At 36.6% G+C, this 20,871-nt stretch overlaps 1 protein-coding gene across 3 annotated transcripts in view; it reads right to left on the bottom strand.

Moving 5' to 3' along the window:
• The window catches only part of PLCB1 (phospholipase C beta 1), a 752,445-nt gene that overhangs the window by 187,438 nt on the left and 544,136 nt on the right, over positions 1 to 20,871 (bottom strand). For all 3 annotated transcript variants that reach the window (XM_015149373.3, NM_001257867.1, XM_028827440.2), the window contains 1 exon segment: positions 11,888 to 12,034. In XM_015149373.3, coding sequence (XP_015004859.1) covers positions 11,888 to 12,034 — 147 coding nt within the window.

The following is a 20,871-nucleotide window of genomic DNA, read 5'->3' on the forward strand; positions in this document are numbered from 1 at the left end:
ACATAGTAAAATGGCACAGAGTTAAGTTGCCCAAGTTTCCATTGCTAGGAAGTAGAAGATCCAGGATTATAGCATCAAAACTCACTCTTTTAATTCTGACTGCCTCCTGATGAGAATTTATTGCTGGAAGACTGTTCTTTTATATAAGCCAGCTGCCTCTGACATGTTAGCTGAAGGCACAAATGCTGAGAAAGCTAAACATTCTGTTTTTAAAAGGCTCTTCTAAAAAAATAAATTTAAATTAAACAGAGGAGTGCAAAACTTATTCTCTAATAATTACAAAATGTTGTTGAAAGAAACTAAAGAAGATCCAAATAAATGGAAATACATCTCATGTTCATGGAACAGAAGACTTGGTATTGCTAAGATGACACTACTCCCCACCATTGGCCTAAAGATACAATTCTTATCAAAATCTCACCAGGCTTTTTTGGAAAAAAGGGACAAGCTGATCCAAAGTTCATACAGAAATGTAAGTAACCTTAAATAGCCAACGCAATCTTGAAAAATAAGAACAAAGTTGGAGGAATCACACTTCTCAAAACTTACAACAAAGCTACAGTAATCAAGACCATGTGGTAGTGGCATAAAGAAAGACATATAGATTAATGGAAATAGAACTGAGATTTCCAAACTAAACCCTCAATTTATGGTCAACTGATTTTCAACAATTGCCAAGACAATTCAGTGTGAAAGAACAGTCTTTTCAACAGTGTTGGGACAACTGGATAGCCACACACACACAAAAGAAGAAGAATCCTTACCTCATAACATACAGAACTAAACTCAAATTGGATCAAGTGTATAAATGTAAGAGCTAAAACTATAAAACCTTTAGGAGAAAACATAGCAGTAAATTTTTTGTGACCTTGATTAGGCAATGGGTTTGTAGATACAACACCAAAAACACAAGCAACAGAAGAAAAAGATAAACTTTACAAGAATTAGACTTTTGTGAGTAGAACTAACATACCCTAGTAAAGTGATGAGAATTATTATAATCAAAACATCTGGAAGGTCTGAGGTCCTTGATTATGATACACAGGGCATGGAAGCCAAAAGCTCCTATTTTACTTAAGTCAATGGAAGTCCTAATTTCAGGATAAATTATTTTTGAAAGAGTAATAATAAACAGCTCTTTCAACAGGCCCATTCGCAACACATAAATTTAAGTCTTTGGTTTTCCCTATTAAAGATTTTCTTTCATTTATACTCTATAAGCCCCAATCATTTTTTTAAAGTTTTTCTTCTTCATTCTTTGAGATGGGATCTCACTCTGTCACCTAGGCTAGAAAGCAGTGGTGTGATCATAGCTCACTGAAGCCTCAACCTCCTGGGCTCAAGTCATCCTCCTTCCTAAGCCTCCTAAGTAGCTGGGGCCACTGATGTGCACGAGCATGCTCAAATAATTTTTGTATTTTCTTTAGAGACAGGGTCTCCTTATGTTGCCCAGGTTGGTCTCAAACTCCTGGGCTCAACTGATCCTCCTGCTTCTGCCTCAGGAAGTGCTGAGATTACAGGCATAAACCACCACATTTGGTCTACCATCATTTTTTTAAATAGCCAGTTAAAAGATGGCATATTGATGCAAACTGTTTAAATGACTTTGAAATGGACAAGATGTGCCCCGTGGAGACACACAGGACAAATAAAATGGGATTAAGCCCACTAGCTTAATTTTATTTTTATATGCATGTCATAATACTCAACCATCAGCATAACAAAAGCATGACATTTTTGAGTTCTATGGAGCCCTAGTAAATGCACTGAAAGGCTGATTAAGTGGGTCTGCATAATAACTTTTCCTTACTGGAAAAATGGGATGTTTTTAACACAATGATGCATTTGGAAAAGCAGAAATGCTGACAAAATGACCTAGAAAGTTCCTGATGCTGGATAATCAAATTGCCATTAATAATTGCCTCAAAGTTCATTGTCATGGCAAAGATTTACAAAGGTCTTTTTTGCATTAGGGACAAGGGGACAGTGGGAGTAAAGGGGAAAAGACCAACATTTATATGTTATTCCTAAACTTAAAGGGGAGCTATAGCTAAAGGAAGTGAATAATTCAAATATTATTCAGTTATTTAATTTAAAATACTTGCTCCTGCAGAAAATTACACCTGTATTAAAGAATAGAGCAGATTTTTGTGTGTACTGTTTAGAGAATTGTTTAAGCACATTATTGACTATATCAACACAATTACATTTTGCACAACTTCTGAATCAATTTCATTAATACTAGTTGAATGTTACTAACTTTAGTAAGGATAGCGTGATGAATTCAATCAGATTTAACAGTGTATCAAAGTAGATAAATACCTAACAGACACTAGAGCATTCTGTAATAAGAGGTTCAACGTTTTGAGAAACATTTCCTTAGATTTTCTTGTGAGTATTTTGAATCAAAGAACAATTAGAAGGAATTTGATGTATTTTTTGAATGTTGATCAATTAATGTTTTGAAAACCATGGTAAGGCATGAGGTTGGGTTTGTGAGATGCAAAGGAATGTGGGGAAAAAACTGAAAAATAAAAAAGAGAAAGAGTTTATTGTCCAACAGCTAAGACCAAAAGAATCCCTCCAAGGTAAACTCATTGTTCATTCTTAAAATGAATACTTTTTATTAGAAATGGAAGCCTCCCAAAGAAAGCATACTTTGAGAAAACCCACATTTATCCATAATTATCCTATTCCTTGGAATGCATGTTAGGTTCCCTGTATGTTTTACTTCATTTATGGAAATATTTTTCAAACACATGTATTCATATTCTCTGTTACTCTCTTCTTTTCTGCCTTAAGCCTCAAAGCTGATTTATTTTTGTTCACTAAAATTCTTAACTCCTCATTATTACATCTCATCTACCCATTATATTTCCATTTGAATATATTGACTAAATATAGCTTCTGGGGCTAGGGGATCGCTGAAGGTTGAGATTAGTGATAGGTCATGAGTCATTCAACCTTTGGTATTTCTGAAACTAGTATTTGACATCATCTCTCCCTGGCTCTGAACACCCTCTGGAATACATTCCAAGCCCATGATTGAACTTGGGAGCTGAAGCTCCTTCTCAGAGTAATTCATAATACTGCTCCAAGTCACAGCTCTGCAACTTCTCACTTGACTGCATTCATTTTGGGTGGCTGGTTACATTCCCTTGAGCTTTGTCTCACATTACCCAAGGCATCCAGGGATAGAAAAAACCAGAAGATCGAAAATAGCAATCCTTCCATTAACACAAACTTCTGAAGAATTTCTCATCTTGCAGTGGCTGATGATTAATTGCCTGTTTTCATATTTATCATTAATGTCTTCCCTCCAACCTCCAGGGTAAGAAGGTTCTAGAATGTGATATATTTGTGAATTCAGTGGCCTTCTTCAATAGTCATTGTCCCCTTCAACAGATGGGAATGAGGACTATATTTCCTTGCTTTCAATGCTATGACAGCCATTCAGGGCATGTAATCTCATGGCTACACCTGAGGAAACTGTCTAAAATGCAGAGAATGTATTATTTGTCTTGACCATCTCTAGATGCATCTGTTGGATCTGATTTCTCACTTACATGGTACCTGCCTGCTGCCCCAGTGAAACCATGGTGCTCTCTTGAACACAGAGCAATTGACATGAGATGGCTTAGGAGACAATGTGTCTATGTAGGAGCCTAAAGTCATTTCCACTCTTGAGAAAACGACTTCAAGTATATGCCTTCCTGATTAGAGGAGCTTCACCATTATGTGTTTGTACATATTCCCCAAAACATTTTCTGTGGGAGGCAAAATACTGGTTACTGGGGATATGAAAATGACATGAGACATATTCCTTTACCCCTACCATCTAGGTAGGGAGGCAAACATAAATTTATTCCCATTCTTACACTTCCAGTTGCCCTTTTGTCTCTTCTTTCTCTTTTTCCTTGTCAATAAAATATTTTATCTAGGTTCTGATATGCTTCAGGGTCTTCTCTGCAGCCTTGGGGTAAATCTTGACTCTTCTCAGTCAGTCATGATAGTTTTATGGCCCATGTTAGCAATTACTGTGGGCATTGCTGTGCGGTGTGACTCTGAGCTAAATATAACGCAGCATAAAGAACGCCTACCAGATTGAGGGGACGGAGGTGGGGGCTGTCAGGGAACCTCTAGGAACATTTTCTTCATTCTTAGAAGGGTCACAAGAACTTTCGCCATCTCCTTTGTGGATCTTGGTAGCACTTAGAGTGCACAGTCATCTTGAAACCATAAGGGGACCAAAAAGACAGAAAGCACCTGGGTCTTCCATAATATTAATGAATTTCTGATTTAACCAATCCTCAACCACTCTGCTCCTAGGTGCCTTGCTGTGTGAGGTAATACACTGCTTAATTCTTTAAGCCATTAAATAATAGCATGCTATCACTTTCAGCCACAAGAACCCTGGCTGTTTTAATTTATCTCCATTTTACAAACAAAGAAACCAAGGCTCAAATGAGTTAAGTATGTCATTTACTTAAAGGCCATTTTAAACTGGGCCCTGTTTATTTCCTAAGCTCATCTTTTCATTCTACCACCTGACTTTCTTAGGGGTGTGTGTGTGCTCTAAACCAAAAGCAAATGATTAAACGTTGCATATGCTAAGGGCTAAATGAGTGGGAGAGATGGGAAAGAGAGGAGGGATGCTCAAAGTCTGGGTTTGTAGCAGATAACTGGCAAGGGCACAGCTAGGTCTGGAATCATTTTTAGAACTTTTCTGCAGCCAAGAACTTACACATGAGGAGAGGAGTTGAATAATTATCAGAAACATTCAGTCAGATAATTTAATTCATCAGATTATTGGGGATAGCAAAACCCTCAAATCAAATGGTTTCCTTCTTATTTGAATGAGATATTAACTGTCTGGAGATACACTACTTTGCCTTTCCAGTGTTTCTGAAGCCATTATCTCCCAAATAGTTGGGAGTATGGGAAGGTTTATGAAGAGGTGCACAAGTCTAGTTTGTATTTACTGCATACTGTTTCTTCCTGGGAGGATTTCTTTTTCTTGAGTCAGAAGGGTGGATTCCTCAAGGAAAAGCAATAATTTAAAACATAATCAGTACTGGGGGTACTGTCAAAATCACCCCAAACCCAAAAAGTGACCACGATAATTAAAAACCACTCATTGAGTGCATCTATTTCTCTCAATGATGCAATTTCTTTTTCCTTCTGGGCATCTTGATATTCAACAAAGGGGCAATAATGAGCAGACAAATAGACATAATAATAATGCATTGCTACACTTATTGGTTTTCATTCTGTATATTTAATTTTTATAGTTCCATTAGATGCTCAAAGAAAATATCCTGAATATTGAAATTCCTCCTATTTGGATTTAGATAGCACTTTTCAGGAATATTAGTCCTTAAAATGCTCCAGGAAGATAAGTTGGGTGGTGACAAGGAGGATGAAGAGTTAATGACTGTGAGACTCTGATCCTTTTATTTTATATTCAAAACACGTTATGGTAGGTGCTAACCTTTGTTTGCACCTAGCATTTCTTAAACTCATTTGAATAGGAAAACTTTCTTTTTTCCACCAGTCACTCTTTATATGAAATAATGTTTCTATAAATACAGTTTCTACTTGTTCTGAAAATGGCTGTAAAGTATAAAAATGAAATTATTTTCTAGATATTAATTTAAAAATTTAATAGGATTCAATTGGATTAGTCATTGGTTACATTTTTATTTTATAACATTCTTATTTGGTTTGGGGTAACTTGAATGTTTATATCATAGAAATCTGAGTTTATCCAAAGGCTTCTGAGAAACAGGACTTCGACATTACTTTCATCTGTAATTAAAACAATGATTCTACCAATAATATGTGAAGTAAAACCAAATTTTGATGAATGAGTCAAAACAGCATTTCAGGCAAAACTTCAAGAGCCTGTATTTATATTTTTATATTTTTCTAATTATATAGAATTCTCCTTAATTTCCTTGCAGGAAAATAAATGACTGGTATTGGGGCAAGGTAATATTGTGAGAACGTAGATTTGACTGCCTTTGCAAAAATTGTGACAGTGAGAGAAATCTGACATAGCTGACTCCATGTTGCTTCTAACCTCACAAATTAACTGTCCTTGCTCATTCCTGAGCACAGACCAAGATAACTATGGGAGGAAATTAGTATATAGTTTGATTTGAAAACAAAGATGATAACAATCCCTTTCCAAAACTAATCCCCTCGTTTCTTGGGGACCAAAACAACTTTTGTAGAACTAACAAATTGACCACAAGGTCGGAATTATGGTTTAGGACTGAAGTCACAAGATTTGTAGCCTCCCTAATTGCTCCTATATATAACATCACTATTATAAAACCTAAGACTGGTGTTTAAAGTATTTTTCAGCCCTTGAATTCTCATGGACCAACTAGTGCCACCCATCCTGTGACCCATGCCAAGAAATGGACTTAACTTCTCCCAGGGACTGTCTCAGTACAAGAAGACAGCTTTGACCCCCATGTCATTTCATTCCTGACCTACCAATAGCATTCCTCATTCCCTAACCACTTCCCAACCCCCTCCTGCCTAACTATCCATGAAAAATCCTAGCTTCTGAATTATCAGAGAGACTGTTTTGAGAAATATGTCCCATCCGTCTGCTCAGCTGCCTAAAGAAAACTTTCTCTGCTGTAACACCTGCCGTTCTCAGTGTATTGGCTTTTTCTAGGCAGCAGGCAAGAAGAACCCCGTTGGGTGGTTACAGATTTATCTAATGCAAACCTTGGTATAATAATACAGAGCTCAGAAAAGGGAGCAAGATAAAAAACAACAGCAACAACGAAACCCCTTAGATGAGAATACAATTTGACATAGTTAATATAGTTTTAAAACACTGAATATTTGAAAATATGTGGATTCTAACATTACTAGAAGTTAAATAATTGAAGAGATAATTGACCAGAAACCAGGTATATGAATCAGATGGTGGTGATACAAAACCATTGTACAGAAATTTGGAGACAGCTATTAGAATTCTTTCTTCATAAAAAAGGTAAAGCCTTCTCTTTCCTAATAGCTGAAAGTATCACATCATCTTGTTAGTCTGATCAGCTGTTAATATGCCAACACCCTCAAATTTAAACGAATCTGACACAATGGAGCCAAATTTTTTACCACATCTGTGTTTACCAAGTTATACACAGGAAGGGCATATGAATGACTTAGAATAAATTAATTTGATTGTAAATTTTTAGTTAAATGTACTTTTAAAACTGCATATACAAATTTGAACTACATTCTGTAGTTTTATTATTTGTATTAATATTGAAAATTTTCTTAATACTCTTATAAGGTTGTCAGTAAATTGAATGAGATAGTATGTATAATCTGTTAGGTATCAAGATTACTAAAGAGAGCACAGCTCAGCAAAATCGGCATACAAGGGACATACCTTAATGAATTAAAAGCCATCTGTGACAAACCCACAGCCAACACAATAGTGAATGGGGAAAAACTGAAAGCATTCCTCCTGAGAATGGGAACAAGGATGTCCACTCTCACCACTCTTCTTCACCATAGTACTGGAAGTCTTGGCCAGAGCAATCAGACAAGAGAAAGAAATAAAGGGCATCCAAATCAGCAAAGAGGAAGTCATACTGTCCCTGTTTGCTGATGATATGATTGTTTACCTTGAAAACCCTAAGGACTCCGCTAGAAAGCTCCTAGAACAGATAAAAGCATTCAGCAAAGTTTCCAGATACAAGATTAATATATGCAAATCAGTAGCTCTTTTATACATCAACAGTGACCAAGCAGAGAATCAAATTAAGAACTCAACCATTTTACAATAGCTGCAAAAAAAAAAAACAAACAAACAAACAAACAAACTTAGGAATATACCTAACAAAGGACTCAAAAGGCCTCTAAAAGGAAAACTACAAAACACTGCTGAAATAAATCATAGATGACACAAACAACTGGAAACACATCCCATGCTCATGGATGGGTAGAATCAATATTGTGAGAATGGCCATACTGCCAAAAGCAGTCTACAAATTCAATGCAATCTCCATCAAAATACCACCATCATTCTTCACAGTTAGAAAAAAAAAATTCTAAAATTCATATGGAACCAAAAAAGAGCCCACATAGCCAAAGCAAGACTAAGCAAAAAGAACAAATCTGGAGGCATCACACTACCTGATTTCAAACTATACTCTAAGGCCATAGTCACCAAAACAGTGTGGTACTCGTATAAAAATAAGCACATAGAACAATGGGACAGAATAGAGAACCCAGAAATAAACCCAAATACTTACAGCCAACTTATCTTCAACAAAGCAACCAAAAACATAAAATGGGGAAGAAACACCCTTTTCAACAAATTGTGCTGGAGTAATTGGCTAGCCACATGTAGGAAAATGAAACTGGATCCTCATCTCTCACCTTATACAAAAATCAACTCAAAATGGATTAAGGACCTAAATCTAAGACCTGAAACTATAAAAATTCTAGAAGATAACATTGGAAAAAACCTTTTGGACATTGGCTTAGGCAAGGATTTCATGACCAAAAATTGCTTTTGGGTAAAAGCAATTGCATAAAACCAAAGATAAATAGCTGGGACCTAATTAAACTAAAGAGCTTTTGCATGGCAAAAGGAACAGTCAGCAGAGTCAACAGACAACCCACAGAGTGAGAGAAAATCTTCACAATCTATACATCTGACAAAGGACTAATATCCAGAATCTACAATGATCTCAAACAAATCAGTAAGGAGAAAACAATCAATTCCATCAAAAAGTGGGTTAAGGACATGAACAGACAATTCTCAAAAGAAGATATACAAACGACCAACAAACATAGAAAAAATGCTCAACATCACTAATGATCAGGGAATGCAAATCAAAACCAGAATGCGATACCACCTTACTCCTGCAAGAATGGCCATAATCCAAGAATCAAAAAACAGTAGATGTTGGCATGGATGCAGTGATCAGGGAACACTTCTACACTGCTGGTGGGAATGTAAACTAGTGCAGCCACTGTGGAAAACAGTGTGGAGATTCCTTAAAGAACTAAAAGTAGAACTACCATTTGATCCAACAATCCCACTATTGGGTATCCACCCAGAGGAAAAGAAGTCATTATTTGAAAAAGATACTTGCACATGCATGTTTACAGCAGCACAATTCACAATAGCAAAATTGTGGAACCAACTGAAATGCCCATCAGTCAATGAGTGGATATAGAAACTGTGGTATGTATATTCGATAGAATACTACTCAGTCACAAAAAGGAATGAATTAACAGTATTTCCAATGACTTGGATGAAATTAGAGACAATTTTTCTAAGTGAAGTAACTCAGGAATGAAAAACCATACATCGTATGTTCTCACTGATATGTGGGAGCTAAAATATGAGGATGCAAAGGCATAAGAATGATATAATAAACTGTGGTGACTTGGGGCAGGGGGTGAGGGATAAAAGACAACCAGTATGGTTCAGTGTATACTGCTTGGGTGATGGGTGCATCAGGATCTCATCTCACAAATCTCCACTAAAGAACTTACTCTTTATACCACCTATATTATACTCTAATACCACCTATACCCCTATAACTGATGGAAAAATAAAATTTTTTAAAAAGAATTTAAATTGGGGACAGGCACAGTGGCTCATGTCATTAATCCCAGCACTTTGGGAGGTTGAGACAGAAGGATTGCTTGAGCTCAGGAGTCTGAGACCAGCCTGGGCAACATAGTGAGACCTTGTCTCTACAAGAAATAAAAAATTAGCCAGGTGTGGTGGCATGTGCCTGTAGTTTCAGCTACTCACGAGGCTGAGGTGGGAGGACTGCTTGAGCCCAGGAGATCGGGACTACAGTGAGTTATCATCATGCCACTGTGCTCCAGCCTGGGCAACAGAGTGAGGCCCTGTCTCAATAATAATAATAATAATAATAATAATAATAATAATAATAATTTAAATTGGTAGGTAGAAGTAGAAATATTTATGTGAACTCGTGCCTTAAAAAGACAAAAAAAAAAAATATGTTCTCTTCCTTTGATCACTGAAAAAGTCCAGGCAATGTTCAGAGTCCAAATTGCTGTTACTCATACTTTTTCTTTCCCATCAAAAAGAACCAGGGCTCATTGGGGAATAGTCTGTTTCCATCTCTGGAGCAGAAAAGAATAATGTGAGTGCAGAAGATCTTTATGTGCCAGAACACTTCCAAAGATTAATAGGTCATGTCAAGAGGACACAAATGATAGCCTAAAAATGTCTCCCACTAACCAAAGTTGAGACAATTTGGTCTCTCAAAAGGAAAATGGTAGCTGTGATTCAATGAACATACATAAAATCTGAAAACCCTAGTGATATGCAGAAAGGGAAAAATTAATATATTCTGAAAGAAGGTGAAAAAATAGAATGTATATCCAGTCAGTCTTGTCATTCATTTTGGTACTACTGACTCATTTATTATATGACAAATAAAATAGAATGTAATGAACATAAATATATCGGTTGGAAGGTATTTTGGACTCAAAAGATTATTAGTAAAAAATCTACTCTATATTGTGACTTCCAGTTAAATAAAATCACACACAATACCCAAAATTCAACCGGACACATACTTAAGTATTTTTGAGTTTTGTGCTCCTAAATATAGGATAAGTGTAAGATTCTATAATGTGCTCAGATTTTAAAAATTATACTTCTTTGAATTTTATCATGTCAAAGATCTAGACTCTTAAAGTGATATTCCATGAACCTCCTTGAACTTGGATGAGAAAAAATGGTTACAGTTTTAATTTTAACTTCCACACAAAATTTAACGTTCTCTTTAGTTAAGTATGTAGCTTACAAGTCACTAGCAAGATCTGTGTATTATATTCCAATTGTTGCAAATATCACAACATTTTGCTTATACTTAGTCAAATTGTGTTAATACTGAGATATACAAGGATATATATCACAACGTTTTATAAAAATATTTCAATGAAATTTATTTCCTCTTTAATTCTAGGTACTTAATTTATGCATTTAGCATTCTGAGAAGGGTGCATACACTTCACCAGACTGCCATATAGGTCAATGCTTAATTTAAGCTCAGATTAGGAAACACATTGTTGTTTTTTCCTACTTTATTATAACATTTACAATAAAGTGTAAGTTGTCATTCACAGGTCAATTTGTTTTTGTCTAAAGCCCTGTCCTACCTTGAACAAAAAGCAATTACTTAATTTTTTTTTTTTTTTTTTTTTTTTTTGAGACAGAGTTTCATTCTTGTCACCCAGGCTGGGGTGCAGTGGCGCCATCTCAGCTCACTGCAACCTCCGCCTCTTGGGTTCAAGTGATTCTCCTGCCTCAGCCTCCCAAGTAGCTAGGTTTACAGGCGTGCGCCACCACACCTGGCTGATTTTTTTTGTATTTTCAGTAGAGACAGGAGTTTCTCCATGTTGACCAGGCTGGTCTCAAACTCCTGACCTCAGGTGATCCACCCGCCTCGGCATCCCAAAGTGCTGAGATTATAGGCATGAGCCGCCACTTAAGACCTTCTGAGCTGTCATGTAGATGAACACAGCCCAGAGAACTGGGTAGGACTGGACATGGCTTCAAGTACACTGAAGAATGAGTTCAGTTACACAAAAATCCCATTGGTCTGAAAATGTCAGCCATGGTTGCATTTTAGAAGACTTGAAAACTTAGGCTATGGAGAAATGATGCTATTGCTTCCTACACATGTGGACATGACTGCTCATGGGAGGTGGGAGGCTTTGGTGGTGGAACCCCAGAGTTCTCAGAGGCACTTCACAGGAAATGGAAGAAAACACACTTCAGCTTCTGAACAATAGCAAGTAGAGGTTGGTGAAATTTGATGAGACTGGTTAAAGTAACAAAGAACCAGAAAATTCATACCTGTGAGGTAGGTGTTGTGCGAGGAATTAATGAAATAGTGAGAAAGGGGCTGAGACATGTCTTCATTCAAATCCAGTTTCTCAGGTGAAACGACTCCGTTTTCTTCTCCACTCAGATAGCGCATGAACCCATCCACTGATATTTGTCCTGGAGGAAATGAAGTTAGAAAGGATGTGAATACATTCTTTTTACGGGTGTCAAGTTGCCTCTTTTTTTTTTCCAGAAATATCTGGTAGTGTCCAAGGTAGAAGACAGCAGCCACAATTACATTTTAGTGTGGATAAATAAGAGTGTAGGATTATGCTGTTTCACTACAATTATTTCCAAATGTCACAGATAATAGAGAAAAAATGTACTTACATGATCCCTACCGACTTTTCAGAGGATTTAAATAACTAAACACCAACCTCCTGTTTCCCAATATAAGACTGGGTGTTACCTTTATGAATCAGCACTAAAATGTTATCAGTGCTTATCTCTGTGTGATAGAATTTGGGGTAATTTTTCAATTTTTTTCTTATTAATACATGTTACTCTACAATCAAAATTATATACAAGCAGCCTGTAAGCCCAGCACTTTGGGAGACTGAGGTGGGTAGATCACTTGAGGTCAGGAGTTTGAGACTAGCCTGGTCAACATGTTGAAATCCTGTCTCTATTAAAAATACAAAAATTAGCTGGGCATGGTGGGCGCCTATAATCTCAGCTACTTGTGAGGCTGAGGCAGGAGAACTGCTTGCACTCAGCAGGCGGAGGTTGCATGAGCCAAGATTGTGCCACTGCACTCTAGCCTGGGCGACAGAGTGAGACTCTTTCTCAAAATAAAAAATAAAAAATAAATTATTTACGAGTGGTTTTATCATTTAACATAATGTGAACGTGTTTTCAAATAATGATATTTTTTTCTCTGAAACAGAAAATAAAGATACCCACAAACAAGTCTTTCCTAAAAATAAAAATTTGAATGCTCATGAAAAAAGATCCTTAAATCTCATATTAAGAATGATTTTACTTCAGATGGCAGAAATATGACACAGCTAATTTGGTTTACTCAGATTCTATTTAGAAATTTTTCTATGTTGTAACCTTTCTGAGTTGACTAATATTAAATATTGACAAAATTCTTTTGTCAACTTTATTGAGGTATAATTTAAAAAACTATATATGAAAGGTATACAACTGGTAGTTTTGATACACGTATTGAGACAATTCTTTATCATAATAATCTTCATAGATACATAGGATCATCTTAACTATTTTGCTTTATCACTACAATTTGTTTCTTCAATCTTGACAATCAAAGCTTCAAAACAACAGCGCATCTGTGGGTAGTAAATATGTTGCCAACAAATGTCGGAAGGTAGCATTTTTTTTTTCTTGTTGAAACAGTTTTTTATTACTATAAAACTGGAATACGTTCATTAAAGAAAAACTGGGAAATGAGATAAACAGAGAGAAAAAATAAAACTTGTTTTGAACATCCCTAACTTTTCTTTCAGAGATAACTACTGTTAAAATATTGCTGTGTATCCTTCCAGAAAAACACCCGTGTGTGTATAATTCTTTTATGAAGCTGTAATCATGCATATACACACATACATATAATTATAAATATAATTTAGTAACATTTGTACTAACTGAGCAATATATTATGAACATTTTTAATGTAAAAAGAAATTCTATGCAGGTAAATAACTATAGCATAAAATATGCAACTATCTACATTTTTGTATCATAAAATATAGCAGTATAATACAAAATAATATTCTATTATCATTGGTCATTAAAGTTGTTTCTAATTTTTTCACTAGTATAAATGACATTGACTTGACTACTCTGATGGTTACATCTTTGTATAAATACTTAATTATTTCTTCAGGATGAATTCCCAGAAATATAATTTCTGATTCAAAGACTTTGCATATTTTTGAGGATTTTAATACACATAACCAATTTCCTAGCAATTGACTGTTAAAGTCCTAGCAATTGACTTTCACCAATGGTATATAAAAGTATCTGTTTTCCTTCTCTTCACCCTTACTGCCAAACCTATCAGTAAAACGACGACATTTAACAATTCTAATTTTTACTGATTTAAACATTATTTATTCTTGATTGCTAAGAGGTGTGTCATCTGTAAATGGCAAAACTAGCACTGATTATTTACCACAGTAAAAATCTTTTCACATTCAATACGTTTCTCAAGGTGACTGATGACTGCTTTTCCCAAGTTCTGGAAACTCAATAGCTAAATTGCTTTTACTCTTGTCCAAGAATAAAAAATAAGAAGGAAAGTTTGTTTTGGCTCTTTTGATGAGAGGAGCTGCTTCATAAAGGAAAAACCTTCCTCCTGGGCTCGGGCAATCCTCCTGCCTCAGCCTCTTGAGTAGCTGAGACCACAGGCATGCGCCACCATGCCCAGGTAATTTTGGTTTTCTTTGTATTGACAGGGGTCTTCCTATGTTCCCCAGGCTGGTCTTGAACTCCTGTACTCAAACGATCCTCCCACCAGAGCCTCCCAAAGTCCTGAGATTACAGGCGTGAGCCACTGTGCTGGGCCTGGGCAGGTGCTTTTCACACTAGAATCTCTATTCCTCCCTTTCTCTCTATTTCCTTTCCTTCTCCCCTATCTCTTTGCCTTTCACTAATTTCACAAAGGTTTATTGAACATCTACCATACGATAAATGCACAGAAAAAATAAAGCACAGTAAATCACAGCCTCTGCCCTCAAAGAGCTCACTGTCTAATAGAAAATAAGGCCATTCACCCCTTGAAACCCAGGCATGAACACCTTTAAAAGCTGAATGTGCATGTATCTTTGTCGTCCCTGGTGTCTACTAGATGCTTTACGCACAGTGGGTGCTAAATCACCACTTCTTTTGGATGATTATTGGGATTCAAAATAGAAAATAAATTGTTTTGAAACTGGAAGATCACCAAAGACAGCACCATTTTGTTTGATTCTTGTGTTCTGATTAGGACAGATGATATGAAATTTGTAATATTTGCTGTTTTTAACCTATGCAAAAGACAATTTCATACAACTCAGTCTCTAACTAGCAATTCCTTAAAAGACAGGCAATAAATGCAAGTATCTTCAGGGGCCAGGAAAGGAAAGTAATGTAACTGCTGGATGAGTGTGCATACCGGGGTAGTCACAGGGTATAGAAAACTGGCAAGTGTATGCTTGTAAACACATGCATATCACAGCAATAAAATAACTGTGCAATCTAATACAATGGTTTATTGAACATGAAAGAAGAACAAGAATGAAATGCAAGAATAAACATGCTTTGGTTTGATCAGCAACTTTTAAAAGCAAGACAAAAACAACATAGGCCAATAGGGCAGAAATGACAAATGGATTTTAACTTTAGTTCCAATTTCCATTTATTATTAATGTCTTCTGGGTGCTTGTGTTGAGAAAGATTCCGAACCATGCCTGTGATGAATTTTGATGTCTGCCTTGGGTACAGGATAGAAAAGCGAGGGTATACGCATCATATATTTGTCATCCTCAAATGAAGATATTATAATTAAGGTCAAGGTATAATTTGGAACATGCAAAGAATGTGTATCCAAGTTTTAAAAATCCATTGTTGAGGAATCCAGAAGATGTCAAAGCCAGGTCAAAGGAAGCTATGAAACACACATACACACACATATAAATATATATGTAGACATATATACACACATGTATGTATGTGTTTGTATGTGTATGTTTATGTGTTTGTATGTCTGTGTTTGTATATTTTTGTCAACAAACACCAAGCAAATAAACCAAAAACCAAAAACACAACCTAGACAGATATTACTAAATTGAATACAGACTAGTTAATATCCTACAGGTCAAATAAACCATAACCTCTTTGGTTGTTTTCTCTACCTTTATTATCTCATTGGAATAAAAACTTTTAACATAATTTTAGCATAGATTAAAATCAGTAAACAACAATAGTTTGGTGAGTGAGTGTGAGGATTATTTGTAATTATATTAAAGAATTTAAAAATTCCTAGTGAAAGAATTTACCTAACCTTAAATAAGAACAAAGATTGAGTTTGAAGGGCAGTCCGGGTAGAATACGACTGCAGACTACAAGTGAGCTTCTTGTAAACACATTCATATCATAGCAATAAAATAACTGTGCAATCAGGGAACTCTTAACTGTGAAACCAGGTATCAACTTTTCAATCCCAAAGCTTTGCCTTGCTAACAAAAGGAGCAAATGCTGAAGATTTTTGATACATTAAATGATTAGGCAGAGATATGTCAAAGTCAAGGAAAGCCAGTAAAATGTAAAGATAAAGAGCAGTCAGTTTGTAATCTTGTAGGTGTCAGTCAAGGGGTCAAGAGTATTTGCAAAAATACAGATGTTTGGTCATAACGAATTAGCCTAAAAAATAGTTCTGACTAGTAAAGACTTGGGGCAGAGAACAAACTCTGAGGATTTTCCTTCCACATAACCTTCAGCTGGAATATTGTTGTCACCATTGACTTAAATGCATTAGCCCTTTTCTATCAAACTTGCACTGTTTGTGAAAAATTTACAATTTTTTTCTGGTCCACTGAGGCACATAGAAGAATGAAAAACCTTGAGAATTAAGATAAGAAAACACATTGCTTTTCTAAACAAATCAGTAACATTGCAAGAAATCCAGTTTTCTTCCATTCTTGTCACTGGTCAGGGACAAATTCCTCAATTATAGGATGAGTAATCTATATGGATGCCTCAGTCTCCTGTAGCTCTGAAAGTCTATGAATTCAATCAGGCTAATATAATAGGAATTATTTCTAGCTAAATTAAAACAAAATGTCCCATATTTGAGTGAGATTATGAAACATCAAACCACAATAAAAGCAATGCTACTATTTTCTGAAATAAAATCACCAGAAAGAAAAGTTGAGTTCAGAAGGATAAGCTTAGTTGACAAAGGCTAAAAATAAATTCCCTTACATATCTTGTTAATAATAAATCAGTATGCTTCCAATTGGACATGTCACTCATATAATGGCATTTAAAGGTTTTCATAAACATACATGGTGTTTGTACCATTTCCAGCTGAAGTACGAAAAATGTAAATCCCTCAAAGAATAGGAAAAACAATCCTCCTAAAGATGTCAGAAAGACATCAATTCAAAATTCTGCTATGACGTAATGATGCCTTCCAGAGATGCTTTAAAATCATGCTTTATAACTCTGCAGTGTATTCAGTGACACTCAGTGGGATGCCATCATGCTTGCAAATACATACAAAGGTCCTTGAGTATTTACTGGGCTATGGGCTACTCCGATGCCTCCTCTACACTCAGGGCCATCCCACTGGCCTTGCAACAATTAAGAATGAGGAAGATCTGTGTCCAGAAAAGGGAGCCCTGGAGAACAGAAAGGAAGAATGGTCTAGAAGAGCGTTGTGGAGTGGTTCTCTCATCTTCTCAGGTTCGGATCCCTTTATCTACGGGCTTCTAAAAACCTACTTTTAAGGAGACATTCTGGATTGACCCTCCTGTTTCAGGTACTTGGGAAAAGATGTTTTCAGCTCGTATTTCTCCAGGAACAGCAAAATGTTTTGAATGCACCCTGGAGCTGGGGCACTCCTTACTGCTGGTGATTATCAATGAACACATTTTTACTGAGGGTGTATCTCTATGTGTCAAGGGTTGGAAATACCAAGGATGTGTCCATCAGAGAATTGCTTTTCAAGAACTTAAAAACATGGAACATAAAATTCCTCTTTGATTCCTGTTGCTGATCAGTTCAGGTTTCTATTCATTTAGTGTAGTTCTTAGTGCATATAACACTAAAGAGTTTGAAATTGCAGCCCACACACTCAGTTAGTGGACAAACACACTAATTTCATGTTGGCCAGATAGGAACCTTCTTGGGGATGTAAATTTCAGGACTCTTCTGAAAGAAGCAATTCATTCTGATCCAGCTCTGCTCCAGTTTCCCTTCTACCATTCTGCTGCCCAAGTCTGGTAGAAGGTGAAGAAAAATCAGTCAGCTTTGATTGCTGATGGGCTAAGTTTACAAGGAGGGAGTAGGGAGGGGCTGAATGCGGCCAGCGCGTGGAGTCACCAAGGGGAGCTAAGAAGCCACCTGTGTGATTTGCTCTTGATACGCAGATACCACTTCAGGAGACAAGTATAGGAAAAACAACATGGTCAAAAAGTCAAGGGTTATCTGCTAAATTTAGAATTATTCTATGGCTGCGATCCAGCACTACTGTTACTAGGACAGTTAAGAGAAACACACTTCTTCACGTCTCCCTACTTAGAAGCAAACACTTTCAAATCTTTTAGCAGAAGCTTTTGGTATTTACTTCTGTATCTCAAAAGAATATGCATGTATTGCTATTTTTGACTTACCACCATGAAAGATGAGAATATTGCTCTTTCTTATCTCTACTCTTGTAGCACATGTATACATTACTCCCATTCTTTCAGAGATAGTTATACTATGATTTAGTTACAGTGTTCAGTGTTTATGTTATCATAAACACTGTGTGTGTTCAGGGTTGAGTCATACAGTAACCTAACAATTATTTTTATCTTCATGAATAATTTTTTTATTTTCCCTATAGTTAATAATTATCTTGTTTTATCATTTGCTTAATTTTTTGCATATATCTCCAGTCCAACTCCAAAGTATCCACCGGTTAGCTAAAGGGTTTTGCAATATGCACAGATATAACAAGTGTTCTCTTTGTTAGATTCTCTTGAAGCCTTTTCTGGAGCCTTTTACCTGCTCCAATCTAGACTGATTAATTTCTGTTTTCTTCACTTCTATTTTGTGCTAAATCTCTTTTATTTATTCCATGTCTTCCCCTTTCATTGTTGATTTTTTAATTTTAGTTGGAGCACATTGGTCAGTAGCTTCCAGAGAAAGAGTTCATGAATATTAAGTTTCTCGAGCCTTGCGTGTCTAAAAATGACTTCTTTACACTTGCACACTTGATTGCTAGTTTTGCTGGGCACAGTATTTTGGATTGGATTTTTTTTTTAAACATTTTTGTGGAAAAATTTTCTCCACTGTCTTTTAGCCCTGTTAAGAGGTTTGAAGACTTTGTGATTCACCATCCTAAAAACAGGTGTGTGGCCTGTTTTGTTTTGGTTTTTGTCCCTCTGGCAATTTCTAGCACTTTTGGTCCCTGTTTCTTAAAATTTCACAATGATATGCTTTGGCATAGGTTTATCTATCCCCTATGCTGGGCACTCTTTGAAACCTTCCAGTCTGAAAGCTGTGGTCTTGTTTGGAAAAAAACTTTTATGAATTATTATGATGATTTCCTCTGTTTTTTCATTCTGGAATATTATTTGTCTGGATTTTAAACTTTTTTTTTGAGACGGAGTTTTGCTCTTGTTGCCCAGGCTGGAGTGCAATGGCGCGATCTCGGCCCACCGCAACCGCCGCCTCCCTGGTTCAAGCGATTCTCCTGCCTCAGCCCCCCAAGTAGCTGGGGTTACAAGCGTGCACCACCACACCCAGCTAATTTTGTACTTTTAGTAGAGATGGGGTTTCTCCATGTTGGTCAGGCTGATCTTGAACTCCCGACCTCAGGTAATCTGCCCATGTCAGCCTCCCAAAGTGCAGGGATTACAGGCGTGAGCCAACACACCTGACCAGATTTTAAACTTTTATACATTTTCTCTCCAATCTCTCATCTAATTTTTTTGCTTTACTCTCTAAAAGATTTCCTCAACTGTGTTTCCACCTTTTTTCAGAGTGTTTTGTTTTTGTGTTTAACAGCCAGTTTATGTTCTCTGACATTTATTGAAAAAAATAGCATTCTGTTCTTTTTCAAGGACATAATATATTTGGTTATTTTTCTATGGACATTAATGATACGTGTATACTTCACACATTCTCACTACATAGTCATTATTTCCTACAAAGTTACTTTTTTCCCCTGCTTTTTCCTATTTTTAAGGAAGTTTTCCTCATATGTCTAGTAACATTTAATTATCTGTTCATATTTCAAATTGGCAGACTAAAAAGCTGATTGGATTTCTGGATGTGTTTGCTGCCCTTGAAAAGTATGAGAGTTGGTAAGGCATCATTGCAGAGGGATCTGTCTTTTTCTCTTTTGGAGTAATAACCTAATATTGATATCTTTAGGTCTTTACACTTAGGCAGATTAGAGTCTTGGGAGAAGTTCTTTCTAATCTCTTGCCACGATAGAGTGAAGGCCTGGATGCCAGCATTCTAGAGCAAGATTGGAGAAGAATGAGGGAGGTCTCAGCATTTTTTGGTATGCTTACGATCACTTTACCTTCCTTCCTTCCTTCCTTCCTTCCTTCCTTCCTTCCTTCCTTCCTTCCTTCCTCCCTTCCTCCCTTCCTTCCTTTTCTTTCTTTCTCTTCAGACAGAGTCTCGCTCTGTCACACAGGCTAGAGTGCAGTGGTGTTATCTTGCCTCACTGCAACCTCTGCCTCCTGGGTTCAGGTGATTCTCCTGTCTCAGCCTCCCGAGTAGCTGGGACTATAGGCACATGCCACCACGCCTGGCTAATTTTTGCATTTTTAGTAGAGACAGGGTTTCACCAGGCTGGTCTGGAACACCTGACCTCAGGTGATCTGCCCATTTCAGCCTCCCAAAGTGTTGGGATTACAGGCGTGAGCCATTGCGCCCGGTCTATAGCCTGCTTTCACCTGGGCTTTGTGTCATCCTCAAAACCCTCTGTTTTCCTGACTCCAGCGAATAAATAAATAAATAAATAAATAAATAAATAAATAGTCTCTGTAAGGTGGGAGTTCTGACTGTTCCTTAAGTAGCTGTCAACTATCCTCTTTGTTTTATGCCTTATCTTGAATCCCACTTCCAGAGGAAACAAACATCATCCATTTCTGAGACTTTTAAGGTTTTTTTATACCTTGGATTGGTTCCAGGTTTTCACACAGATGACCAATGATCAGGTTCTCAGATCTGTTAACTGCTGTAAACATATAGCCAGATGCCTAAATTATGTAATGGTCGTCTCTTAT

Source organism: Macaca mulatta, chromosome 10 (assembly GCF_049350105.2).
Source record: "Macaca mulatta isolate MMU2019108-1 chromosome 10, T2T-MMU8v2.0, whole genome shotgun sequence".
Taxonomy (NCBI): Eukaryota; Metazoa; Chordata; class Mammalia; order Primates; family Cercopithecidae; genus Macaca; species Macaca mulatta.